General features: G+C 53.5%; 1 protein-coding gene across 4 annotated transcripts; it reads left to right on the plus strand.

The window, feature by feature from the left end:
* On the plus strand, positions 1-26,942 carry slc39a14 (solute carrier family 39 member 14). Of its 4 annotated transcripts, none has more exons than XR_009510623.1 (10): positions 1-153; positions 9,725-9,971; positions 10,106-10,292; positions 16,971-17,140; positions 18,615-18,737; positions 19,971-20,159; positions 20,959-21,160; positions 21,823-22,007; positions 22,870-25,406; positions 26,584-26,942. XR_009510623.1 is itself a non-coding variant. In XM_059962074.1 (10 exons), exons 3-10 carry the CDS (start codon positions 9,726-9,728, stop codon positions 23,017-23,019), a joined length of 1,452 nt encoding a protein of 483 aa, XP_059818057.1. In that variant the 5' UTR covers positions 4-153; positions 6,107-6,212; position 9,725; the 3' UTR covers positions 23,020-26,942. The 4 variants fall into 4 exon arrangements, 3 of the variants coding, with proteins under 3 accessions (XP_059817996.1, XP_059818057.1, XP_059818163.1); XM_059962074.1 differs by adding an exon at positions 6,107-6,212 and having other exon boundaries at positions 4-153; positions 22,870-26,942; XM_059962013.1 differs by having other exon boundaries at positions 22,870-26,942.
* Positions 26,943-27,740: the final 798 nt, after the last annotated feature.

Consider the following 27,740-nt stretch of genomic DNA (forward strand, 5'->3'; position numbering starts at 1 on the left):
TGGGCTGTCATTGGTCGACTGACGCAGACAGGTTACATTGCCCGACAGCGACTGTGTATCTGCGGCAGCGGAGACCCGGAGCGGCGTCCCGCAAGGTCAGGCGCTTCTTCCAGCGGCCCCGGCCCCCACGGGAGGGCGGCGATCCCGGCGGAGGTGCGTGCTTGCGGGCCTCGGGTGAGACTGAGCCTGGGGGCCGGGCAGGGATGCAGCCCTGATCAGAGGCCGGGAGGTTGGAAACGTGTCAGTGATGTCGCAGCCTGGCCATCGGCCGGCCCCCGGCTCAGAGGAGAACCTCCCTGGGGATCTAACCCGTCCTTCCGCATGTGATGGGACAACGTGGAGGGAGCTCACTCTGTGTCTGATCCCGGGAGTGTGTGATGGGACAACGTGGAGGGAGCTCACTCTGTGTCTGACCCCGGGAGTGAGTAATGGGACAACGTGGAGGGAGCTCACTCTGTGTCTGACCCCGGGAGTGAGTAATGGGACAACGTGGAGGGAGCTCACTCTGTGTCTGACCCCGGGAGTGAGTAATGGGACAACGTGGAGGGAGCTCACTCTGTGTCTGATCCCGGGAGTGTGTGATGGGACGGTGTGGAGGGAGATTCACTCTGTGTCTGATCCCGGGTGTGAGTGATGGGACGGTGTGGAGGGAGATTCACTCTGTGTCTGATCCCGGGTGTGAGTGATGGGACAACGTGGAGGGAGCTCACTCTGTGTCTGATCCCGGGAGTGTGTGATGGGACGGTGTGGAGGGAGATTCACTCTGTGTCTGATCCCGGGTGTGAGTGATGGGATAGTGTGGAGGGAACTCACTCTGTGTCTGACCCTGTATGTGTGTGATGGGATTGTTGGAGGGAGATCCACTCTGTGTCTGACCCCGGGAGTGTGTGATGGGACGGTGTGGAGGGAGCTTCACTCTGTGTCTGACCCCGGGAGTGTGTGATGGGACGGTGCAGAGGGAGATTCACTCAGTGTCTGACCCCGGGAGTGTGTGATGGGACGGTGTGGAGGGAGCTTCACTCTGTGTCTGACCCCGGGAGTGAGTGATGGGTCTGTGTGGAGGGAGATTCACTCTGTGTCTGACCCTTTTTTTTATTACACAATCCTTTGTTACAAATATCGGTGCTATACAATATATACAAAACAGTGGCAAACACAATTACTGCACTGCAAATAGACAATAGAAATTACACCAGAATGTTGCCACTCTGTGTCTGACCCTGGGAGTGTGTGATGGGACGTTGTGGAGGGAGCTTCACTCTGTGTCTGACCCTGGGAGTGTGTGATGGGACGGTGTGGAGGGAGATTCACTCTGTGTCTGACCCCGGGAGTGTGTGATGGGAAGGTGTGGAGGGAGCTTCACTCTGTGTCTGACCCCGGGAGTGTGTGATGGGACGGTGTGGAGGGAGCTTCACTCTGTGTCTGACCCTGGGAGTGAGTGATGGGACGGTGTGGAGGGAGCTTCACTCTGTGTCTGACCCCGGGAGTGTGTGATGGGACGTTGTGGAGGGAGCTTCACTCTGTGTCTGACCCTGGGAGTGTGTGATGGGACGGTGTGGAGGGAGATTCACTCTGTGTCTGACCCCGGGAGTGAGTGATGGGACGGTGTGGAGGGAGCTTCACTCTGTGTCTGACCCTGGGAGTGTGTGATGGGACGGTGTGGAGGGAGATTCACTCTGTGTCTGACCCCGGGAGTGTGTGATGGGACGGTGTGGAGGGAGCTTCACTCTGTGTCTGACCCTGGGAGTGTGTGATGGGACGGTGTGGAGGGAGATTCACTCTGTGTCTGACCCTGGGAGTGTGTGATGGGACGGTGTGGAGGGAGTTTCACTCTGTGTCTGACCCTGGGAGTGTGTGATGGGACGGTGTGGAGGGAGCTTCACTCTGTGTCTGACCCCGGGAGTGAGTGATGGGATGGTGTGGAGGGAGATTCACTCTGTGTCTGACCCCGGGAGTGAGTGATGGGATGGTGTGGAGGGAGATTCACTCTGTGTCTGACCCCGGGAGTGTGTGATGGGATGGTGTGGAGGGAGCTTCACTCTGTGTCTGACCCTGGGAGTGAGTGATGGGATGGTGTGGCAAGATCACTACAAATACAAGGGAGGTTTGGCAGTATCTGGGGAGGGAGAAACGGTTTCTGGGCTGAGAACTACGGGTAGAATTTCCTGATAAAGGAAGTGTTATTCTCCCTCAGTGGACGTTGCCCGAATTGCAAATTCCCAGCAATTTCGGATCTGGCTGCAGGTTTGATGATGTTACATGTGAAGGTAATTTCACTCTGAACCTGGCCCAGACGGCCCCTGCTTTTCTCCAATGTTCTCTGGCACCTTGGGCTCACGCCAGGTTGGCCTGTCACTGTGTAACACCGGGTACGGTACCAGTGGGGACGGGCCTGTCACTGTGTAACACCGGGTACGGTACCAGTGGGGACGGGCCTGTCACTGTATAACATCGGGGTACAGTACCAATGGGGACGGGTCTGTCGCTGTATAACACCGGGGTACGGTACCGGTGGGGACGGGCCTGACACTGTGTAACACCGGGTACGGTACCGGTGGGGACGGGCCTGACACTGTGTAACACCGGGTACGGTACCGGTGGGGACGGGTCTGACACTGTATAACATCGGGGTACAGTACCAGTGGGGACGGGCCTGTCACTGTGTAACACCAGGTACGGTACCAGTGGGGACGGGCCTGTCACTGTGTAACACCGGGTACGGTACCAGTGGGGACGGGTCTGACACTGTATAACACCGGGTACAGTACCAGTGGGGACGGGTCTGACACTGTATAACACCGGGTACGGTACCAGTGGGGACGGGTCTGACACTGTATAACATCGGGGTACAGTACCGGTGGGGACGGGTCTGACACTGTATAACACCGGGTACAGTACCAGTGGGGACGGGTCTGACACTGTATAACACCGGGTACGGTACCAGTGGGGACGGGTCTGACACTGTATAACACCGGGTACAGTACCAGTGGGGACGGGTCTGTCACTGTGTAACACTGGGTACGGTACCAGTGGGGACGGGTCTGACACTGTATAACACCGGGTACGGTACCAGTGGGGACGGGTCTGACACTGTATAACACCGGGTACGGTACCAGTGGGGACGGGTCTGACACTGTATAACACCGGGTACAGTACCAGTGGGGACGGGTCTGACACTGTATAACACCGGGTACGGTACCAGTGGGGACGGGTCTGACACTGTATAACACCGGGTACGGTACCGGTGGGGACGGGTCTGTCACTGTGTAACACTGGGTACGGTACCGGTGGGGACAGGTCTGACACTGTGTAACACCGGGTACGGTACCGATGGGGACGGGCCTGACACTGTATAACATCAGGGTACAGTACCAATGGGGATGGGCCTGTCGCTGTATAACATCGGGGTACGGTACCGGTGGGGACGGGCCTGTCACTGTATAACATCGGGGTACAGTACCAATGGGGATGGGCCTGTCGCTGTATAACATCGGGGTACGGTACCGGTGGGGACGGGTCTGACACTGTGTAACACCGGGTACGGTACCGGTGGGGACGGGTCTGACACTGTATAACATCGGGGTACGGTACCGGTGGGGACGGGTCTGACACTGTGTAACACCGGGTACGGTACCAGTGGGGACGGGTCTGACACTGTATAACATCAGGGTACAGTACCGGTGGGGACGGGCCTGTTAACTTGAGTAACACCGGGGTACAGTACCAGTAGGGACGGGCCTGTCACTGTGTAATACCGGGGTACAGTACCGGTAGGGACGGGCCTGTCACTGTAACACTGGGGTACGGTACCAGTGGGGATGGGTCTGATGCTGTATAACATCGGGGTACTGTACCAGTGGGGATGGGCCTGTCGCTGTATAACACTGGGGTACGGTACCGGTGGGGATGGGTCTGTCACTGTATAACACCGGGGTACGGTACCGGTGGGGACGGGTCCGTCACTGTATAACACCGGGTTACGGTACCGATGGGGATGGGTCCGTCACTGTATAACACCGGGTTACGGTACCGATGGGGATGGGTCCGTCACTGTATAACACCGGTGGGGATAGGCCTATCACTGTATCTACACCGGTGGGGACGAGTCTCAGCCTATAAAACTGACGATCATCTATCGCAGGGCAGGAATGGTACAGCCTGGATCTGAATCATATTTCATACGATTGGTGCATGTTCTGAATTCTGCTGAGTGGTGACTTGATCCAGGTGTATGATCCGATGGGGTGCATGAATAGAGTGGACAGTCAGAGGCTTTTCTCAGGCCGGAAGTGGCTAATACCAGCGGGTATAGTGGAGGAAAGTATTGGGCGGGATGTCAGGGGTAGGGTTTTTCACACAGAGAGTGGTAGGTGTGTGGAATGCACTGGTGGTCGAGGCAGATATTGTACATTAGGGAAATTTAGATAGAACATGGATGATAGAGAAATGGAGGATAATGTCGAGGGGATTGATCTTGGAGCAGGTTAGGAGGATTGCACACATTGTGTGCTGAAGGACCTGTATTGTTCCATGTTCGAATCAGGAAATGCATCAAAGTTAGGCAAATTGTTTCCACTGGCCTGGTTTAGGAACATAGAAAACCTACAGCACAATAGAGGCCCTTCGGCCCACAAAGTTGTGCCAAACATGTCCCTACCTTAGCAGTTACTAGGGTTACCTTTAGCCCTCTATTTTACTAATCTTCGTGTACCTTACTAAAAACCTCTTAAAAGACCCTATCGTATCTGCCTCCACCACCGTTGCCAGCAGCTCATTCCATGCACTCACCACTCTCTGCGTAAAACAATTACTCCTGACATCTCCTCTGTACCTACTCCCCAGCACTTTAAACCTGTGTCCTCTTGTGGCAACCATTTCAGCCCTGGGGAAAAAGCCTCTGACTATCCACACAATCAATGCCTCTCATCATCTTGTACACCTCTATCAGGTCATCTCTCATCCCCCTTTGCTCCAAGGAGAAAGGCTGAGTTCACTCAACCTATTCTCAGAAGGCATGCTCCCCAATCCAGGCAACATCCTTGTAAATCTCCTCTGCACCCTTTCTATAGCTTCCACATCCTTCCTGTAGTCAGGTGACCAGAACTGAGCACAGTACTCCCAAGTGGGGCCTGACCAGGGTCCTATATAGCTGCAACATTACCTCGGCTCCTAAGTTAAATTCCACGATTGATGAAGGTCAATACACCATATGCCTTCTTAACCACAGAGTTAACCTGTGCAGCTGCTTTGAGCATTCTATGGACTCGGACCCCAAGATCCCTCTGATCCTCCACACTGCCAAGAGTCTTACCATTAATGCTATATTCTGCCATCATATTTGACCTATCAAAATGAACCACTTCACACTTATCTGGGTTGAACTCCATCTGCCACTTCTCAGCCCAGATTTGCATCCTATCAATGTCCCACTGTAACCTCTGACAGTCCTCCACACTGTCCACAACACCCCCCAACCTGTGTGTCACCAGCAAATTTTACTAACCCATCCCTCCACTTTCTCATCCAGGTCATTTATAAAATTCATGAAGAGTAAGGGTCCCAGATCAGATCCCTGAGGCACTCCACTGGTGACTGACCTCCATGCAGAATATGACCTGTCTACAACCACTCTTTGCCTTCTGTGGGCAAGCCAGTTTGGGATCCACAAAGCAATGTCCCCTTGGATCCCATGCCTCCTTACTTTCTCAATACACCTTGCACGGGTGGTTTATCAAAGGCCTTGCTGAAATCCACATACACTACACCTACTGCTGTTCCTTCATCAATGTGTTTAGTCACATTGGTGTCAGATCTAATAGTTTGTTGAGGGGAGGTGGCGGGAGAGGTTGAGGGGAGGTGGCGGGAGAGGTTGAGGGGAGGTGGCGGGAGAGGTTGAGGGGAGGTGGCGGGAGAGGTTGAGGGGAGGTGGTGGGAGATGATGGTTTACAGAGGAGTGAGAGACCCTCTGAAGTTTGGGCTGTTCTGTGAACGAGCCCCACTGCAGAGTTCCCTGACCTCACCCGCAGGACTGGCTTTGTGTTTGGCTGGGGCTGGGGCTGCCCCGAGCTTCTGCCCAGCTCTGAATGATGTGCTTTCCCATCTCCAGGAGCTGGGAGTGTAATGATCGGTTCTGCTCCCATCAGCAGCTGGCACCTTCCCCCGCCCGCCGTTAGACTCCCCCATCCCTGAGCGGGGACTGGCGGACTGTTGAGGTAAGAGGATTGCAGGTGGTCTCGATCCCGGGGGAAGCAGTGAGACCCTGAGTCAGGTTCGGTGCCCTCAACACTGCCTTGTCTATGACGGAGAAGCCTAATGCAGACTTGGTGGAGAGCTTGTGTCCACTCCCCTCCTCCCACCATCCGTCCTGTCGGCCCTCCACTCCTACTCTCCATCTTTCACCTTCTCCTTCCTGCCCTCCTCATCACCCCGCTTTCCCACCCTCCACCCTCCTGTCCCTCCTGCCCCTCTGTTGAATGAATCAGTTGGAAGATAAGCTTTAATTGTCACAGGTACTTGGAAACACGCAGTGAAGTGTGTCATTTGTGTCAACGACCGCCACAGTCCAAGGATGGGCTGCGAGTGTCACCACGCTTCTGGCGTGCCCACAACTCACGAACCTTAACCCGTACGTCTTTGGGCTGTGCGAGAAACCGGACCACCAGGGGGTCATGGGTTCAACCCGGGTTGCAGGCGCTGTAATAACATTACGCTAAGCACTACTCTACCGTGCCTTCTTGGGCAGCACTTGGGCTGCAGGATTCCTGTAAGTCAGGGAACGGAGGGTTTTGCCCTCATTCTCGTCCTCTCTGGAGAGGATGGCACAGAGGTAGACTGCCCTCGCTTCCTGTGCTCACTCACTCTCCCATCACAACTTCCTATGTCAACAGTCACGGAGCCGTTCCCAGCTCTGCCCACTGGGTCGAAGCTTCCTTCACTGTGCAAAGCCTCAGGAACAACCTTCCAGACGCTGTGGTTGGAAACACCTGCGACGATGGGGTCCAAGCCTTCGAGAGTCGAGTGCACAAACACCGATCATCTCCGGGAGGGAGTCGCATGCTTCTTCATAAGCTATCACAAAGGGGACCAGGATGGCAATGCTCGGTTGTTGGCAGGCGGGTTAATACCTGACTTTCAAGAGCAATTGTGAGTTACGTTCTGGCTGGACTTGGTCCTTAAGCTGCTGGAGAACAGTGCGGAAAGATCAGGTGCTGTTTTCTCCCGGTAGAGATTAGTTTTTAGTTCCAAGTGCTCTGGTCACGTTTTGTCACCCTGTAACCTTATCCTTCAATCTTTCTGAATTATGGAGGACAGCGTGCATATAAATGTCTCTCTCCAGCAGACTTCATCATGATCATCACAACTCCAGTATTTCTGCTATTTTTTAATTGTACATATTTTTTTTGTGTTCTATCGCTGAGCAGCAGTGAACCATCTGACTGGCCTATCAGAGATCTCTTTGGGAACTAGTTGACTTGATCAGCATTTCTGATCTGGCTGTTATCCACAATTGCAGTTTAAACAAAAAGGTGGTTGTTGGTGAATAAAACCATAAGACATAGGGGCAGAATTTTAGGCCATTTGGCCCATCGAGTATGCTTCATCATTCCATCAGGGTTGATCTATTTTCCCTCTTGACCCCTTTCACACGGACTAGCCTATCACTGGACAGCATCGGCTGTAACATTGGGGTTCAGTTCCTGTTGGTGTCTGTAAGGAGATTGTACCTTCTTCCCTGGTAACTGCCTGTGTTTTCTCCGGGTGCTCTGGTTTCCTCCCAAGGATGTACGGGTTAGTGAGTTGTGGGCAGGCTGTGTTGGCGCCTTGGACCCTGTTGGTCATTGACTCATTTTACTCGTATGTGTATTGTATTTAATATTTCAGTAATATTGTTAATATATTGTTTGATTAAGCATTCTTTGTGCTTTACACAAATCATTACGGGATTGACTCCTGTGTCTTCATTTGAATTAGTTTAATGTTTTGAAGATACAAAACATAACAGAACAGGCTGGCATTAGTGAATTGTGGGCACATCGTGCTGGCACCAAAAGCACAGCGACACTTGCGGGCTGCCCCCTCCACCCCCGCACCCTTGGACTGTGTTGGTCATTGACACAAGCGGTGCATTTCACTGTGTTTCGATGTAAATGTGAAGAGTGAAGCTAATCTTTGCCTTTCTTTCTCCTGCATTCTCCCCGTGACATTTGATGAAACGCTGTTTCGTTTGGTTGTATCGATGGGTATTCGTTCATGGTTGAATGACAATTAAACTTGGACTATGAACGAACTTACAAATCGAGAACCTAGTGACTGTTACGGCGCTGGCATTTAGGGCAGTAACAAAGCCCCTCTATCTCCAGCAGAGCTCAGGGCTTCACTCAACTTCTCAGTAGCTTCTACTCGTTTCTTTCATTACTGTCAGTCATTCAAGTCCCGGGTGGAGACTCAGGAATACCGTCACACTCAGATGTAGAAGGATTCTTATTGCTGTTTCTTTAACAATTTGTTAGCCCTGAGCTGAATCTCTGAACCTGGAGAACCAGGAAACCACTCTTAGTCTGGCCTCTGCCCTTTGACCTGTTTGGCTTGGGAGACCTGACCAAGGGCCTAAGCATAAAGCCCCAACTGCAGCCAGCGTAGATCTCCAGGTCCAACTCTGACTCCAGCCAGTGTAGGTCTCCAGGTCCAACTCTGACTCCAGCCAGTGTAGGTCTCCAGGTCCAACTCTGACTCCAGCCAGTGTAGATCTCCGGGTCAAACCCTGACTCCGGCCAGTGTAGATCTCCGGGTCAAACCCTGACTCCGGCCAGTGTAGATCTCCGGGTCAAACCCTGACTCCGGCCAGTGTAGATCTCCGGGTCAAACCCTGACTCCGGCCAGTGTAGATCTCTTGGTCAAACCCTGACTCCGGCCACTGTAGATCTCCGAGTCAAACCCTGTCTCCGGCCAGTGTAGATCTCTGGGTCAAACCCTGACTCCGGCCAGTGTAGATCTCTGGGTCAAACCCTGACTCCGGCCAGTGTAGATCTCTGGGTCAAACCCTGACTCCGGCCAGTGTAGATCTCTGGGTCAAACCCTGACTCCGGCCAGTATAGATCTCTGGGTCAAACCCTGACTCCGGCCAATATAGATCTCTGGGTCAAACCCTGACTCCGGCCAGTGTAGATCACTGGGTCAAACCCTGACTCCGGCCAGTGTAGATCTCTGGGTCAAACCCTGACTCCGGCCAGTGTAGATCTCTGGGTCAAACCCTGACTCCGGCCACTGTAGATCTCTGGGTCAAACCCTGACTCCAGCCAGTGTAGATCTCTGGGTCAAACCCTGACTCCAGCCAGTGTAGATCTCTGGGTCAAACCCTGACTCCAGCCAGTGTAGATCTCTGGGTCAAACCCTGACTCCGGCCAGTGTAGATCTCTGGGTCAAACCCTGACTCCGGCCAGTGTAGATCTCTGGGTCAAACCCTGACTCCAGCCAGTGTAGATCTCTGCGTGAAACCCTGACTCTGGCCAGTGTAGATCTCTGGGTCAAACCTCTAAATCACAACAAGGTTGTGGTCCTCTTGGAGGGAAGAACCCATTCACCTTTAAATATACCCAATGACTTGTCTCCATGGCCATCTGCGGCAATGAATTGTTCAGTTTCCCCACCTTCTGGCCCCTCATCTCTGTTGTAAAGGGACATTCCACCCCCAGCACAGCTTCACTCACCTGTCTGTCTCTTGCAGTATGTACCTGTGGCGGGGTTGGCACAGCATCTGCTTGGCCTGTGGGCTGGTGGTCTTGCTGGGGGCCGTAGGAGTGCAGGGGGATGTTACGGTGCTGCCTGCCGCCTTTCTTCACGACCTGCTGAATCGCTATGGGGACAATGGGACAATGCTGCTGCCCCAGCTGAAGGCTCTCCTGAACCGGCTGGATGTGGGCGTCGGGACCACCAAGATGGAGAGTGCAGTGGGCAACATCAGTCTCTCCAAGGTGATTATTGCCTCCCTCCTTCTCCCCTCATCCCCTCCGTAAATCACTCTCCTTCACTCCATCCTTTTTTCATTTCTCCCTCTCTCCGTCATTCTATCCTCTCTTTCACTCCATCCTTCTCTCTCCTCTCTCAGTGCCTGGCATCTTCTGAGATCTTTGCAGTGCACAACCTGACCGACAGCAGCCGTATCGACGGTGCCACCTTCACCCACGTCTGCCCCACCATCCTGCAACAGTTAGAAAGCAGAGCCTGTGAGCTGGAAAACCAGGAGGATGAGGAAGACGAGGAGACGGGAGGACAGAAACCCACAACCACTGAAGGTGCGTCACCAGATCAGCCTACCCCATTCACTCTGTACCTCCCCATCCATCATTACCAAGGGAAGGGTGGTACTGAGGGGGGTTCACACTGTGGGGGGGTAGTACTGAGGGTAGGTCACAGTGTGGGAGGGGTGGTATGAGGGAGGGTCACACCGTGGGAGGGGTGGTATGAGGGAGGGTCACACTGGGAAGGGTGGTACTGAGGGGGGTTCACACTGTGGGGGGGTAGTACTGAGGGAGGGTCACACTGTGGGAGGGGTGGTATGAGGGAGGGTCACACCGTGGGAGGGGTGGTATGAGGGAGGGTCACACTGGGAAGGGTGGTACTGAGGGAGAGTCACACTGTGGGAGCGGTGGTACTGAGGGAGGGTCACACTGGGAAGGGTGGTACTGAGGGAGGGTCACACTGTGGAGGGGTGGTACTGAGGGAAGGTCACACCGTGGGAGGGGTGGTATGAGGGAGGGTCACACCGTGGGAGGGGTGGTATGAGGGAGGGTCACACTGGGAAGGGTGGTACTGAGGGAGGGTCACACTGTGGAGGGGTGGTACTGAGGACAGTGGGGTCTTGCTGTGTATGGTTTGTCTGTCCCTCTGTGTTTCTCCGTTGTGACTGACCCTTGCTGGGTCACTGAGTGTGTACGGGGTGTGAGTGTCTGGGTCACTGAGTGTGAAGGGGGTGTGAGTGTCTGGGTCACTGAGTGTGAAGGGGGTGTGAGTGTCTGGGTCACTGAGTGTGTACGGGGTGTGAGTGTCTGGGTCACTGAGTGTGAAGGGGGTGTGAGTGTCCCTCAGGCTGGGTCACTGAGTGTGTACGGGGTGTGAGTGTCTGGGTCACTGAGTGTGTACGGGGTGTGAGTGTCTGGGTCACTGAGTGTGAATGGGGTGTGAGTGTCCCTCAGGCTGGGTCACTGAGTGTGTACGGGGTGTGAGTGTCTGGGTCACTGAGTGTGTACGGGGTGTGAGTGTCCCTCAGGCTGGGTCACTGAGTGTGTACGGGGTGTGAGTGTCTGGGTCACTGAGTGTGTACGGGGTGTGAGTGTCTGGGTCACTGAGTGTGAAGGGGGTGTGAGTGTCCCTCAGGCTGGGTCACTGAGTGTGAAGGGGGTGTGAGTGTCTGGGTCACTGAGTGTGTACGGGGTGTGAGTGTCCCTCAGGCTGGGTCACTGAGTGTGAAGGGGGTGTGAGTGTCCCTCAGGCTGGGTCACTGAGTGTGTACGGGGTGTGAGTGTCTGGGTCACTGAGTGTGTACGGGGTGTGAGTGTCTGGGTCACTGAGTGTGAAGGGGGTGTGAGTGGCTGGGACACTGAGTGTGTACGGGGTGTGAGTGTCCCTCTGGCTGGGTCACTGAGTGTGTACGGGGTGTGAGTGGCTGGGTCACTGAGTGTGAAGGGGGTGTGAGTGTCTGGGTCACTGAGTGTGAACGGGGTGTGAGTGTCCCTCAGGCTGGGTCACTGAGTGTGTACGGGGTGTGAGTGTCCCTCAGGCTGGGTCACTGAGTGTGTACGGGGTGTGAGTGTCCCTCAGGCTGGGTCACTGAGTGTGTACGGGGTGTGAGTGTCTGGGTCACTGAGTGTGTACGGGGTGTGAGTGTCTGGGTCACTGATTGTGTACGGGGTGTGAGTGTCCCTCAGGCTGGGACACTGAGTGTGTAGGGGGTGTGAGTGTCCCTCAGGCTGGGTCACTGAGTGTGTAGGGGGTGTGAGTGTCTGGGTCACTGAGTGTGTAGGGGGTGTGAGTGTCTGGGTCACTGAGTGTGAAGGGGTGTGAGTGGCTGGGACACTGAGTGTGAACGGGGTGTGAGTGTCCCTCAGGCTGGGTCACTGAGTGTGTACGGGGTGTGAGTGTCTGGGTCACTGAGTGTGTACGGGGTGTGAGTGTCTGGGTCACTGAGTGTGAACGGGGTGTGAGTGTCCCTCAGGCTGGGTCACTGAGTGTGAAGGGGGTGTGAGTGTCTGGGTCACTGAGTGTGAAGGGGGTGTGAGTGTCCCTCAGGCTGGGTCACTGAGTGTGTACGGGGTGTGAGTGTCCCTCTGGCTGGGTCACTGAGTGTGTTCGGGGTGTGAGTGTCCCTCTGGCTGGGTCACTGAGTGTGTTCGGGGTGTGAGTGTCCCTCTGGCTGGGTCACTGAGTGTGTACGGGGTGTGAGTGTCCCTCAGGCTGGGACACTGAGTGTGTAGGGGGTGTGAGTGTCCCTCAGGCTGGGTCACTGAGTGTGAAGGGGGTGTGAGTGTTTGGGTCACTGAGTGTGTACGGGGTGTGAGTGGCTGGGTCACTGAGTGTGAAGGGGGTGTGAGTGTCCCTCTGGCTGGGTCACTGAGTGTGAAGGGGGTGTGAGTGTCCCTCAGTCTGGGTCACTGAGTGTGTACGGGGTGTGAGTGTCCCTCAGGCTGGGTCACTGAGTGTGTACGGGGTGTGAGTGTCTGGGTCACTGAGTGTGTACGGGGTGTGAGTGTCCCTCAGGCTGGGACACTGAGTGTGAAGGGGTGTGAGTGTCTGGGTCACTGAGTGTGTAGGGGGTGTGAGTGTCCCTCAGGCTGGGACACTGAGTGTGAAGGGGTGTGAGTGTCTGGGTCACTGAGTGTGAAGGGGGTGTGAGTGTCCCTCTGGCTGGGTCACTGAGTGTGTACGGGGTGTGAGTGTCCCTCTGGCTGGGTCACTGAGTGTGAAGGGGGTGTGAGTGTCCCTCAGTCTGGGTCACTGAGTGTGTACGGGGTGTGAGTGTCCCTCAGGCTGGGTCACTGAGTGTGTACGGGGTGTGAGTGTCTGGGTCACTGAGTGTGTACGGGGTGTGAGTGTCCCTCAGGCTGGGACACTGAGTGTGAAGGGGGTGTGAGTGTCCCTCAGGCTGGGTCACTGAGTGTGTACGGGGTGTGAGTGTCTGGGTCACTGAGTGTGTACGGGGTGTGAGTGTCCCTCAGGCTGGGTCACTGAGTGTGTACGGGGTGTGAGTGTCCCTCTGGCTGGGTCACTGAGTGTGAAGGGGTGTGAGTGTCCCTCAGGCTGGGTCACTGAGTGTGAAGGGGTGTGAGTGTCCCTCAGGCTGGGTCACTGAGTGTGTACGGGGTGTGAGTGTCCCTCTGGCTGGGTCACTGAGTGTGAAGGGGTGTGAGTGGCTGGGACACTGAGTGTGTACGGGGTGTGAGTGTCTGGGTCACTGAGTGTGAAGGGGGTGTGAGTGTCTGGGTCACTGAGTGTGAAGGGGGTGTGAGTGGCTGGGTCACTGAGTGTGTACGGGGTGTGAGTGTCCCTCAGGCTGGGTCACTGAGTGTGAAGGGGGTGTGAGTGTCTGGGTCACTGAGTGTGAAGGGGTGTGAGTGGCTGGGTCACTGAGTGTGTACGGGGTGTGAGTGTCCCTCAGGCTGGGTCACTGAGTGTGTACGGGGTGTGAGTGTCTGGGTCACTGAGTGTGAAGGGGGTGTGAGTGTCCCTCAGGCTGGGTCACTGAGTGTGAAGGGGGTGTGAGTGTCCCTCTGGCTGGGTCAATAACGCGGCCATGCTGGCTTCCTCTGGCACAGTCTGGGGCTTGGGCTTCGTCAGCGTGTCAGTGATAAACATCAGCTCACTGCTTGGAGCCGCCGTCACCCTCTGCCAGGGGAAGCGTTTCTTCCGCAGGATTCTCATCTACCTCGTTGCCCTGGCTATCGGTACCCTGACGTCCACCACCATTCTGCAGTTGATTCCAGAGGTGGAGTACTCATGTAACCCCCACCCTCTCGCCCTCTCACCCCCTCTGTTGAGCTTCCCTGGGACACAATTACTGGAACTGCTTCCACACTCTGAGTGCCTGTGGGATTACCTTCCGGCTCTGCTCGTGTTTCTCACCCGCTGAAACAGCTGTGGTCCTGTCCCCCAGAAGAGGGTTGGGGGCAAGAATTATGACTTGATGAGACCTCGGGTCAAGAACCTTGACCTGAGTGAGGTCTGGGACAGGATGTTTGACAGGAGTGAGATTTGGGGTCAAGACCTTTAACTTGGGGATGTGGCATTCAGGTTAAGACTTTTGACATAGTGAAGATTGGGGTCAAGACCTTTGCCTGGGGTGAGTAGGTTGGGGTAGAGACCTTTGACCAGTGTGAAGGTTGGGTTAAGATCTTTAACCTAGGTGTCTGGGGTTGTGGTAAAGGCCTTTGACCTGAATGAGGGTTGGGGTCAAGACATTTGACCTGAGTGAAGGTTGGGGTCAAGACATTTGACCTAGGTTACTGAAGTTGGGTCTGAATTTCGACTGGAAACAAAGCCCAGTTTGGGCAGCCTCCACGCGCCCGCACCCCATTACCCAAGCCTTGTGGGTTTGTCCTGCTCCTTACCATGCAGTCTGCAAACCTGACTGGGGAACAGTGTTTCGCCTTGATCTCAGGCCCACAATGTTAGACTCCTGAACCGATCTGTAAGTGAAGAGCCCCGTTGCCCGTGTGACACGTGTGTACTGTGGGTGACAGAGTGTCGAAGCCCATTCCAATGGTGTAAGTAACCGCTGACTCAATGGGTTTCAGACCAGAAGGGAGACCCACACCGTCTGGTAACCTCAGCAAAGACCTGAGGTTGGGTGGGCAATGCCCGGCCTGAAATGGGGCTTCCTGAGTTGCACCCCACACCCCCCTGAGAATTACCTCGGAGGAGGCCGATGCCACAGAAGGGGTCCAATCTAAAGCAGCTCAATCAACGTGGAGCCAGTGTTTGCCTGTTGAAATTGGAGCCCCAGTCACAGGCAACGCAAACCGGGGCAGGTACCATGCCGGACCTCCCACCTGAAACCCAGTGACCAGCTTTGTTTCTCCATCTGCTCTGTGACTGGACGGATACGGTTTCTCGAATAACATGTCCCTGTTCTGGGAGTGGGTGTGCATAACAATTTCCCCAGTGAGGCTGGGACTTGGGGTTAGTACTGGGATACCTTGGCAGGATTTTGTCTTACCTTGGCTGTGGAACAATAGCAGTAAATTTGAATCAGGTCTTAAGGCCCTTGGGGAAGTAGCAACCATAAGACATAGGGTCAGAATTAGGTCATTCGGCCCATCGAGCCTCTGCCGTTCCATCATGGCTGATTTATTTTCCCTCCCAACCCCATTCAGAATCAGATTTATTATCTAAGAGACATCGTTATATTGTTTTACAATAGCAATATGGTGCAACACATAAAAAGTACTGTAAATAATAATAAGAAATATATATATATAATAAAAGATTAAACTAGAGCAAAAATAGTGAGGAGGTGTTCATGGGTTCATTGTCCATTCAACAAACAGATGGTGGGGGTGGAGTAGCTGTTCCTAAAATGATGCATGTGTGTCTTCAGGCTCCTGGATCTCCTCGCTGATGGTAGCAGTGAGAATCCATTCTCCTGCCTTCTACCCTGACTAGTCAAGAACCCATCAATCTCCACTTTAAATATATCCAGTGACTCGGCCTCCACAGCCATCCGTGACAATGAATTCCACAGATTCACAATTCTCTGGCTAAAGAAATTCTGCCTCATCTCTTTCTAAAGGGATGTCCTTCTACTCTGAGGCTGCACCCTCTAGTCTGAGGCTCCCCCACTATCAGAAACACCCTCTCCACATCCAGCTCTGTCTAAGCCTTTCAATATTTGTTGGGTTTCATTGAGATCCTCCACATTCTTCTAAACTCCAGTTTGTTTGTTCTGTGCCGTGTTTTATAACGTGAGTGATCGTGGTCTTTCCATGACCATGATTGTCCTTGGCAAATTTTTCTACAGAACTGGTTTGCCATTGCCTTCTACTGGGCAGTATCTTTACAAGACGGGTGACCCCAGCCATTATCAATACTCTTCAGAGATTGTCTGCCTGGTGTCAGTGGTCACATAACCAGGACATGATATACACCAGCTGCTCATACGACCATCCACCACCTGCTCCCGTGGCTTCACATGACCCTGATCGGGGGCTAATCAGGTGCTACACCTTGCCCAAGGGTGACCTGCAGGCTAGTGGAGAGATGCCCCCAAACTCCAGTAAGTCCATCAAGTGGTCCTCATACGTGAACCCTTTCATTTCTGAGACCTTTCTCAGGAACCTCACCCTGAATCTGAGAGGAGAAGAGAGTGGAGCCTGGGAGGAGGAGGAGGAGGAGGACCAGGGGGAGATGATTGACAGGTGAGGAGGATGGGCGGGGTTAGAGGGAAGGGAGAATGGGGACTGGAGAGAGAGTGAATGACCGATTCTATCCTTGAGTCTGGAGAAATGGTCTCAAACTTCGGTATCCTGCCCAATGGAAGGGGTGGAGGAGTTAGGGAGTAGAGAGAATGTATGGGATGGGCAGGGTTCTGGGAATTCGGCACAGATATTCCATGGTAAGCTGGTGTTCTGAGTCAGTGTGGGAGTGGCTATCTGAGGGGTGTAGAAATGGACCCTCCAATTTTGTGGGGGGGGGGGGGTATCGGTGGCCAGGGAACAGATATGGCATGTTACTTGAGAAAACGCCCGGGACTGAAGTGAACCTCTTAATCTTCAGTGGAAGCACTCTGGAGGTGTGTTTTCATCAGTCACAGGTCCGACTGAGACATCCTGAATTGATTGATTAATTGATTTAATCTAACGATTTTCTCTTTTTCCGCCCTTCCCGCCTTTCCCTGTTCTGCCTACCTCCTCCTCTCCTCCCACGGAATAATCTCCCCACCCGTGTTGCCGTCTCCTACTCTCTGGACTGATGGCTATCAGTCTGGGGTTACGGTTTTCTCTGCGTGACGGTCATCTCGCTCAGCTCCCTGCTGGGAGCCAGTGTGGTGCCATTCATGAGGAAAACTTTTTACAAGCGGCTGCTGTTGTACTTCATTGCTCTGGCGATTGGGACCCTCTACTCTAATGCCCTCTTTCAGCTCATCCCGGAGGTACTGTGGATGTCAGTGTTTCTTTGACACGAGCTGTGTATGGAGAATGTGCTGCAGGTGACCCCTGCCTGACCTTTGGCCTCATTGCCCAGAAGCCTTGACCTTAGTATCAGGATTGGAGTCAGGTTTAATATCGCCATTAATTGCCCTTGCCAGTCAAGAACCTCCGAAACTCTGTCTTATTTTTTCTTAGTCAATCAAATGACTAAGTGCATCATTTGCGTCAGGACTAACGTAGTCCCAGTACGTGCTGGGATAGCACACAAGTGTCGTAACACTTTTCGGCACCAACACAGCATACCCACAATGCACAGCGGAACAACACACCAACAAAGTATTCCCAGTCTCCGCTTCCTTGGTAGGAGCTTCCGAAATCTCCTGATATCCTCAGGGTAGTTTTCTACTTCAACAAGTGACCCTAACTTCCAGATGTTGAAGCTCTGCCCTAGATTCTTCCACAAGAGGGAACAGTCTCTCCCATCAGGCTCCCCACGTTCCCTGTCAAATCCGAGACCCCCTCTCCGCTGTGCTAGCCAGAGAAGATGGAGGGAGGTGGGGGATCTGTGTTTCAATGTTGTCCGGAAAACCTGCCAATGCTTGGGCTTTGAGAACCAGCGGCACATTCTCCACGCACACTGAGTGAGGGGGGCCATGTTGCTCACTAACTTTGTTGTCTCTGAATGTGGTTTGCTGTCTGCTGTGACTGTTCTGGTTTCCAGATGAGGTCTGACGTCTGCAGGTCAACAACACCCCTCAGGTCGTATTTTACCTTCTGTGTTCGTGAAACCTCTCGGTGCGCCGCGGCAAGAGGAGCCTCGTTCCCCCGTGCGAGCTGCCACTCCCTCCACAGGAGGGAGACCTCAGTGCCATGACCCTCACCCCCAACATGTCTCCAGAATTACCCCCTTTGCCTGGGGCCACACCCTGGGGAGGCGGGGGGGGGGGTGGAAGGTTAAAGCCCCTGTAGAACATTCTTCACGTTGGGGCAGGACCGATGTCGGCCTCACAGAGGAACTGTGTGCTTTGGCAGTACGCCAGTGGGGCTCTGGGACCTGCTGTCCCCAGGGGCCGGTGTGGTTCTAGCGCACACCCCTCCTTGGTGATTACATCACTGCATGCAGTCATTTAATGCAGTAACAGGCACTTCCGAGTCAACGAGCTCGTGCTGCCCAGTTCCCTCTGATGTGACCAAATAACCTACTGACCCGTGCACCTTTGGAATGTGGGAGGAAACCCACGGGGAGAACGTGTATCTGTCACGTTGGTGTTGGTTTTCGTGACCACAACTGCCCGATGGGGCGGTTCTGGCTGCCCTGCTCTGACTGGGTTCGTTTGGCCTTTGTCCTGCATGGGTGGGGGGGGGGGGGTTCAGTCCCCATTTCTCGGATGGATGAGGGCTGGGTGCCATTCATCTCCGAGCGAGCCCAGTGGCATTGGCCACTGACCTTCACACTGAGGTGTTCCTCCGGAACAGGCGTTCGGGTTTGACCCCAAGAAGCCGGACTACGTGTCGAAATCGGTGGTGCTCTTCGGAGGATTCTACCTTTTCTTTTTCACGGAGAAGATCCTGAAGATGATCCTGAGACCCAAACAGAAGGTATGAGGGTCGAGGGGCGTGAGGTCCAGGGGACCTGGGGGAGTGGGGGGGGGGTCACCCACATGTTGGGCAGGATGTCCTTTCTCTGTGGACGTCTCATTGTACACAGAGAGAGGATGGGGTAAGTGGGAGTCAGAACATAGAACATAGAACATTACAGCACAGTACAGTGCAGGCCCTTCGGCCCACAATGTTGTGCCAACCCTTTGATTGACTAAGATCAATCTTACCTTTTTCTCCCACATTGTCACCCATTTTTCAATCATCTACGTATCTTAAAGTAGATCTAAGAGTATCTAAGAGTATCTTAAATGTCCCTAATGTATCTGTTGGGTGGAGGGGGGGTGTAAGGTGCTCCTTCCCTCCGCTAGCCTGCAGATCACCCCTTGGACAAGGTGTAGCACCTACTTAGCCCCCGATCAGGGTCATGTGAAGCCATGGGAGCAGGTGGTGGATGGTCGTATGAGCAGCCGGTGCAGATCACAAGTCCTGGTTATGTGACCACCGACACCAGGCAGACAATCTCTGAAGAGTATTGATAATGGCTGGGGTCACCCATCTTGTAAAGACACTGCCCAGAGGAAGGCAATGGCAACCACTTTATAGAAAGATTTGCCAAGAACAGTAATGGTCATGGAAAGACCACGATTGCCCATGGCATTTGACACAACACATAAGGAACACTGGGCAAAAGGGCTGAAGAACGTGGCCCTCTGAGACTGGGATAATTCCTCAATAAGGACTAGTCAGGATGACACCACACCACCACTGCTGCATTGCAGCTGGACATGAAGGCGGGGCCGGGCCCGAGGACCCATGGACTCTCCGCTCCTGACAATCTGTGCCTCAACAACACAGTTCTGCTAGCTGGGGTGGGGGTGGGGGGGGTTGGTTTGGCGGAGCCAGAGGGGATTACAGAGGTGGGGAGGGATCGTTCGAGACAGAGAGGGGTGTAGGAACTGCAGTGGATTACAGTAATAGAGAGAGGTTGGAGAGGCAGTGGCGAGGTGTGTGGAGAAGGGAGGAAGTTACAGTAGTAGCTGGGGTGTAGTATCCACAGGCCATTACTGGTATGGAACAGAGAGGAAAGCCGCACGGGATTACAGGGATGGGGAGGGTTGCAGAGGGTGGGTGTTGTAGGGATGAGGACGGGTGTAGAAACTACAGGGAGTTACAGGGGCATCTAGGGAAGGGGCAGTGGGGAGAGGACTCACTCTCTTCTGCTTGGACCAGGGCCTGGGGAAGGGTCACAGCCACTGCTGCCCCGAGCAGATGGTCAGCAGGCGTGACCAGGAGGACGGAGTGATGGAGAAACTGCAGAATGGAGAAGTGCGCCTGATGCCGTGTGGCCACAGCGAGGAGAGCGAGCGACAGAGCCTGGCGGACGGGGCGCCGGTGGTCTCGAGGGCACTGTCTGTGCAGGTCAGTGTGGGCACAGGAAGTAGTGAAAGGTCTGCATCTACACGGCTGGGGGCAGATGGGAAATGGTTGTTCCCACCCTGGTGTCACCCTGTCTATGCTCACGCGCTCCAGTCTGGTGAGATACAGGTCCAGTGAAATACTGCAGCCCCATTGGATGTACAGACATTGATTGGAGCCAGGTTGATCGGGGGAAGTTTATTGCGTCACGCACCATCGTTCCTCCCTCAACAACCACAGGATCTCATGGTGGCCAGCCACTTCAGTTCCCATTCCCAGTCCGACAGGTCACCCCTCTACTGCCGCGATGAGCCCGCTCTCAGGCAGCGCAGTGGTTAGCGCAACGCTTTACAGTACCGGTGACCCAGGTTCAACTCCCTCCACTGCCTGTGACCGCGTGCTCCAAAGACATTCCAGTTACTTGGTCACTGTGATCAGGAGAGGGTTAAATCGAGGGCTGCTGGATGTCAAGGCTCAAAGAGCTAGGAGGGCCCGTTCCATGCTGTACCTCAATAAATAAAACACAATACATGAAGCAACACCTCATATTCCGTCTGCATAGCCTTCAACCTGACCGCATGAACATCGATTCTCCATCTTCCGGTAATATCCGCCCCCCTCCCTCATCTCTCGTACTCCATCTCTCACTCTGGCTCCCCTCTCCCCCTCCCAGCCACCATCTCCTCCCCTTCCCCCCACCTTTTATTCTGGATCCTGCCAAGGGGCAAGTGAGGAGGGGGGAGTGGGCAGCAGGGACTGGAGTGGACTGGGGAAACGTGACCACGGCCTGTGTTGCCCGCAGGAGCTGCAGCGTAGCAACTGTTACTGGCTGAAGGGGAGCCGGTACTCGGACATCGGCACGCTGGCCTGGATGATCACCCTCAGTGACGGGCTGCACAACTTCATCGACGGCCTGGCCATCGGAGCCTCCTTCACCGTCTCCGTCTTCCAGGGCATCAGCACCTCTGTCGCTATCTTGTGCGAGGAATTCCCCCATGAGCTCGGTGCGTGGGCTGGGGCAGAGGCAGGGGAGTAGGTGACAGAGACACCGAGAGCCAGAAGGGAGGGGTGTGGGGGATGGAGGGGGTACTGAGACAGGGAGGGGTGTGGGGCATGGAGGGGGTACTGAGATGGGGAGGGGTGTAGGACAGGGGGGTTATGGAGACAGAGGGGTGCAGGGCAGGGATTGTGGAGACTGGGAGGGGTGGTGCAATGGAGGGGGTTACAGGGACAGGGAGGGGTGTAGGACGGGGGGGTTGTGGAGGCAGAGAGGGGTACTGTGATGGAGGGGGTAACAGTAGGGTAAACCAGAAGATTTTAAATTTAGGGGTTATATTGTTTCAACATGATGAGGCTTTTGGTTGATTTGTCACATCTTGGGGTCGTTGTGAGTTTGTCCTCCCCTCTGCCCAACCCTATTTCACCTTCCCTTCAGCTTTCCCCCATCCTCCCTCCTTCCCATCACATCATCCTCACCCCTCCCCTCTCCTCCACCCTCCATTCTGAACTGCCCTTCCCTCCCAGTCCCTCACTTCCCGCCACCCACACCCCTCTCCTCTTCTCCCTCCTACCCTCAACCCCTGATCCTCTGGGTCCCACCCTCTCTCCTCTCCAATCTCTCACACACTGGCCCCCCCCTCACAGTCTCTCCTTTGCTCCCCCACAGGGGACTTTGTGATCCTGCTGAATGCCGGGATGAGCCTACAACAGGCCCTCTTCTTCAACTTCCTGTCGGCCTGCTGCTGCTACGTCGGCCTGGCCTTCGGCATCCTGGCCGGCAGCCACTTCTCTCCCAACTGGATCTTCGCTCTGGCCGGCGGAATGTTCCTCTACATCGCCCTGGCAGACATGGTGAGTTCCGGCGGCCTCGATTTCCAGCCGAGGCACGACCTGGGCTGAACAGAAGCGGGGTCAGGGGTTGTACAGAGGGAGGGAGAGAGGATTCGGGGATCATACAGAGGGACAGACAGACATACATATTGATCCCGAGGGAAATTGGGTTTCGTTACAGCCGCTCCAACCAAGAATAGTGTAGAAATGTAGCAATATAAAACCATAAATAATTAAAATAATAATAAGTAAATAATGCCAAGTGAAAATAAGTCCAGGACCAGCCTATTGGCTCAGGGTGTCTGACGCTCCGAGGGAGGAGTTGTAAAGTTTGATGGCCACAGGCAGGAATGACTTCCTATGACGCTCAGTGTTACATCTCGGTGGAATGAGTCTCTGGCTGAATGTACTCCTGTACCTAACCAGTACATTATGGAGTGGATGGGAGTCATTGTCCAAGATGGCATGCAACTTGGACAGCATCCTCTTTTCAGACACCACCGTCAGAGAGTCCAGTTCCACCCCCACAACATCACTGGCCTTACGAATGAGTTTGTTGATTCTGTTGGTGTCTGCTACCCTCAGCCTGCTGCCCCAGCACACAACAGCAAACATGATAGCACTGGCCACCACAGACTCATAGAACATCCTCAGTATCGTCCGGCTTTATGAAGTTGTCCTGGATGGTGGGGTGTCTGGTGTCCGTGATGGGCCGGAAGGTAGTTCACACAGACCACCAGGTGATTCACTGAGGCCTGAGTCTATACCAGTGTATCCGTGAGGTTTACAGTCCCAGCACAATGCGAGTTGCTGGGTCTTTGCTCACATTTGCACAGATCTGGGCAACGGAGAGACTGAGCCTCTGAACTATCTGTCTCCACAGTTTCCTGAGATGAACGAAGTCAGCAAAGAAGAGGATGGAGAGGAGTCCACCTCGCTGGTTGTGTTTGTGATACAGAACGCCGGCCTACTGACTGGCTTTTCCATAATGCTGCTTCTCACCATGTACTCGGGATCCATCCAGATCGGCTAAGTGACTGACGGGCCGTCAAGGGGGTCACTCGGAGCAGGACCCCAAGCACAGAGACCCCCGGCTGTCCAACACTGTCACAGCCCAGGTGGCTTCACATTCGGATGACAGCTCTTTGCAAATTCTATCATTAGGAACAAACTCGTTCCAACTTGCTGACAGCTCCACAGGTCGACAAGGTGGAGATTTCCTAACCGCGGATCTGCATTTCCTTGTCCAAGCAAACATTCCAGCCTATGACTGGTGAAGTTCATACACATTCAATATAAGCACAATAGGGGTAGAGGCATGGGGGGGCGGTGTGGTTCGAGATGAGTGTGGCTCCTAGCTTACACAGCCTTGCCTTGTCTTCAGCGTGCCCCCATTTCTGACCTTACCAAGGCTCTTTTAACCCATCTGCTGCTGGGTGTCTCCACGTGGTCATGGAGGAAGCAGCAGGGAGAGGAGCCTCAGTCAGTCCTGGTCCTCCTTGGGCTTACGAGCCTGTCCCTGGACCAGGAGCTGCTCACCAAACGTCCAGGCTGGACCCTGGGAGCATGAGTAGGAGGGGCAGCTGGAAAGAGTGGATGTGCAAAGGGCGATTCCAATTCATTTACTTACCACAAAGACATTGAAACATGCAGTGAAATAGGCTGCTGGCATTAGCAACACAAGCTGGTGGGCAGCCCGCAAGGGTTGCTGCACATTCCTACACCAACATACCCAGCAGCACAACACCGAACACAGCAAGCAACAGAACAACATCAAAGCGAGCCCCTTTCCTCTCTCCCACTCACCCACGTGAACAGACCTCCAACTTCTGCATCTCTGGCCTCTGGTCTCCAATGGGCTCACATGCTCAAGGACATTAGGCCCCTGAATTTCCCACTGGGCCTCAACTTCCAGCCTTCCAATCCTCCTTCAGGCTTCACTCTTCGGTTTCGAACCCAGCACTCGTCATTGGCGATCTCTGGGTATTCATGAGGGGCAGCAAGGGCATTAATTGCGGGGGGGGGGGGCGGGAAATCGGCTTTTCTTGGAGTACAGAAGAATGGGAGAACCTGGAAGTGTTTGAAGTACAAGACAGCTATAGGGGGAGATTTAGGACAGCTGCACTCCAGAGAGAGGAGCTGATGTGTTTGGAGGAGTGGGTTGAGGAGTGTAGATTGTGAGACTGTTCCTCATCCTGACCCCTGTCTGGGATTGGTGCTGAAGTTGATAGTTGGTGTTCTTCCCTCATCCCTCTCTCTCCTCCCTCATTCCTTCTCTACCCCCTTTGTCCCTCCCTCGCTCCTCCCCTACCCCCTTGTCCCTCCCTCGCTCCTCCCCACCCCATTGTTTCTCCCTCGCTCCTCCCCTACCCCCTTGTCCCTCCCTCGCTCATCCCCTACCCCCTTTGTCCCTCCCTCGCTCCTCCCCTACCACCTTGTTCCTCCCTCGCTCCTCCCCTACCCCCTTGTCCCTCCCTCGCTCCTCCCCTACCCCCTTGTTCCTCCCTGTGCATCCTTCATTCATTTCCCTTACCTCTCACTCCTCTCCTACCCTCCCTGAATCCTCCCCTGCTCCCCACTACTCTGTCATCCCTCCCTTACCCTTACCCCCCTTCATCCCCCACTCCTTTCCAGTCTCTCCCTCCCTCCCTCCTCCCACCTCTCCCTGACCCCCCTCCCCCTTACATTGGATGTGATTGTATCTGTTCTGTATTTCCTGGGTCAGAGGGAGTCAGTGTCAACAGTTTACACAACAAATCCATGACCACCCCCCAACCTCCTTCCATTCACTGCATGGAAAAGTTTTGCCCCATGTCAGAGTCACTTGGATCTCTTGCTGATTACTTTCATCCATTGTCCTTTCTGACACTGTCCGCAACCCTCTGTCCACATCACCTGGTCTTTTCAGGATTTTGCATCCCCCTATCAGGACCCCCACCCTCCTCAGTCTCCTTGTTTCCCCTCCCCCCCACCCCCCACCCAAGGCCAACCTTAGCTCCTCTGGACTAACCACATAATCACCGTTCCCTTATCACTGGAATCAGTTTTGAAAAAGGATTTTCAATCTGAAGCATTAGCTCTGTCTACCTGACACTACCTGATGTGTTTGCAGGTGGCATTTCCTGCCCCCTGGAGGCAGGACAGCGCCACTGTCACTGGGAGGCCACCATTACAGTGTGACATTTTAGATTAAGGAATGCACCTTTAAATGAACGATGGCATCACTGGCACATCCAACCCTTCTCTCTGACTCATTCCCTCCGAACCTTGCAGACCACAGCTCCTTGTGTGAATCAGCTTGGCCACAGGAGTTGGTGAGAATGCTCGGACTGATGCATCCTTATTCTCTTCCGGGGCTGTGTCACTGTGGAAAACAGTATGTATCCTGGGGAGTTCTGCAAACAAGCCATTGAGGTTAAGGTAATGATTAGCTTTACTTATCGCATGTACATCAAAATAGACGGAAGTGCATTTGTATCAACAACTGACATAATCCAAAGATGCACTCGTCACAATTCCGCCACCAAAGAGCATACTAACATCTCAGTAACCCTTCCCGTGCATCTTTGGAATGCGGGAGGAAACTAGTGCACTAGGGAAGCCAAGCAGTCATGGGGAGCACATACAAACTCCTTACGGACAGCAGCAGGAATTGAACCTCAGTCACTGAGGCACAATAGCATTTTGCTACCATACCCCCTCTTAGTAGTGATGCAGTGATTTGTAGAAAGATGGCAGCTATTGCAACATATTTATATGTTGTTCCTTGTAGTTGATAGTCCGAATATACAGGTTAGTGATATTTGATTCAAAGATATCAGGGTCTATTGTGCAATATATTTGATATAAAGAACTGATGCTGGGTGTAAGTTTTATAAAGAGATTGTACAACCTCCTGTGTACAGAGGGTGTGCGACATTATGTACAGAAGGTGTGGGCTATATTGTTGGCTGAGTCTGAGGGTGGTGGGTGTGATATTACAGTGTATCTGGCAGTGAGTGTTTACAGGTGGTATGAGGTAGAGGTTTTCTGCTTTTCCATGAAGGTTTAAACCAAAAGCTGGTTGTCTTTGTCCAGTCCCTCTATCTGAAACCTGGTGCAAAGATTTCCACAGTCCATTGGCCTGAACTAAACTGGGCTGAAGATGTGGACTTCCCAGTTGTGTCCCCATTAAAGACTAGCTTTATCTGTAACGTGTACATTGAAACACACAGTGAAATGTATCGTTTGCAACAACAATCAACAGAGCCTGAGGATGCCTGCAAGTGTTACCACAATTCCAGCTCCAATGTAACATGCCCATAACTTCCTAAACCTTTCTTGCACATCTTTCAAATGTGGGAGCAAACCTGACAGCGTTGGGAATTGAACCTGGGATGTTGGTGCTGTGATAGTATTACACTACAGAACTGACCTGTTAACCCTCAGTCTGAGGACTGGAAGTCTGACAGAGATTAACCAGCTTTGACCCAGCTATACGATTGTAGTGGAATATCTCAGTGAAGCCAACAAGTATTACAACAACGTGCTAGATGCTGATGATGTGATTTTTAAAGTAATTTATCAAAACCTATTTATCACTTTTCTGAAACACTAGTTCCAGGGTCTGTGGGATTCGAACCCAGTGCCAATGAAGAGGTGTGATGTCACTGATCCAGCAGGGGAGGATTTCCAGGACAGTTGCTCGTCGCAGGAGGTTTGGTGGAATTCTCCGACCCTGCACCTCAGTCACTGGCACTTGGGATGAAGCCGTCTTCGTCAGTCTGAAAGCTCGACCCATTCAGCTGTAAGAACCTTGGGTCTGATACCAGGGACCCTTTGTGTTTATAGTGTGTGCTGTGTGTTCTGAAAGACATACCAAATTAATACACACCATGCTGGCGATGGAGTGGGTATTAGAATATGCATTGTAGAATGCTAGGGTAGAAATTTAAATAAAGTTCAGCTGAATTCTGACTGAAGTCTTTGAATGGCCTGAGAGACCTCTCCCGTCATTTTTCCACAGCTCCGCAGTTTTCCCCTTTCTAAGTATTTCTCCAAATTCCTGTGAGTTCCGCTTTGACCTCGCCTTCTGCAGCCGCCTTTCTTCTCATCTGATGTGCCAGCACATAAGCACTATAAAAAAGAAGGCAGGATAGTGCCTCTACTTTCTTAGAGCTCTGCCTAGATTCGGCATGTCACCAGAAACTTCGACAGACTTCGAACGAATGGAGAAGCCTACAGAAAGTAATGGACACAGCCCAGTCCATCACAGGCAAAGCTCTCCCCACCATGGAGCGCTGCCACAAGAAAGCATTGTGTATGTTCAAACATTCATCCATTCCACCCTGGGTAGGTCTGAAACATCAGCTGTAAAACTCCTCCACAGCTGCAGAGTTCCTAATGACAATTCAATGTTTGCTGCTGGAGCAACTTTAAGCTGAAAGGACAAGGCCGCACGCTGATTCTCCTGCAGCTCTTAAGGATTTCAGCCTGAACTAGTGTGTGAATCTCGGAGCCTGGCCGTGTCCTCTCTCTGTCGGCCAGTGCTACTGGGCGGTAAGTGGGAGATGAAAATCACAAAACAGAGAATTAGAACAGAACATGGTGGAAACGCTCTGCAGGTCAGGAAACATCTGTGCAGAGAAAAGCAGGAAAAGACCACAAAATGACACACAAAATGCTGGAAGAACTCAACAGGCCGGGCAGCGTCCATGGAAAAGAGTAAAAGGTCAATATTTTGGGCCTAGATCCTTCATCAGGACTGGAAAAAAG

This window comes from Hypanus sabinus, chromosome 1 (assembly GCF_030144855.1).
Source record: "Hypanus sabinus isolate sHypSab1 chromosome 1, sHypSab1.hap1, whole genome shotgun sequence".
Taxonomy (NCBI): domain Eukaryota; kingdom Metazoa; phylum Chordata; class Chondrichthyes; order Myliobatiformes; family Dasyatidae; genus Hypanus; species Hypanus sabinus.

Excerpts from the sequence above, each read along its gene's own strand:
- slc39a14 (XM_059962013.1), top strand. The coding sequence starts at position 9,726 with ATGTACCTGTGGCGGGGTTGGCACAGCATCTGCTTGGCCTGTGGGCTG. Across the intron at positions 10,293-16,970 it reads GAAACCCACAACCACTGAAG|TCTGGGGTTACGGTTTTCTC; the intron begins GTGCGTCACCAG and ends GATGGCTATCAG. Across the intron at positions 17,141-18,614 it reads TCTTTCAGCTCATCCCGGAG|GCGTTCGGGTTTGACCCCAA; the intron begins GTACTGTGGATG and ends CCTCCGGAACAG.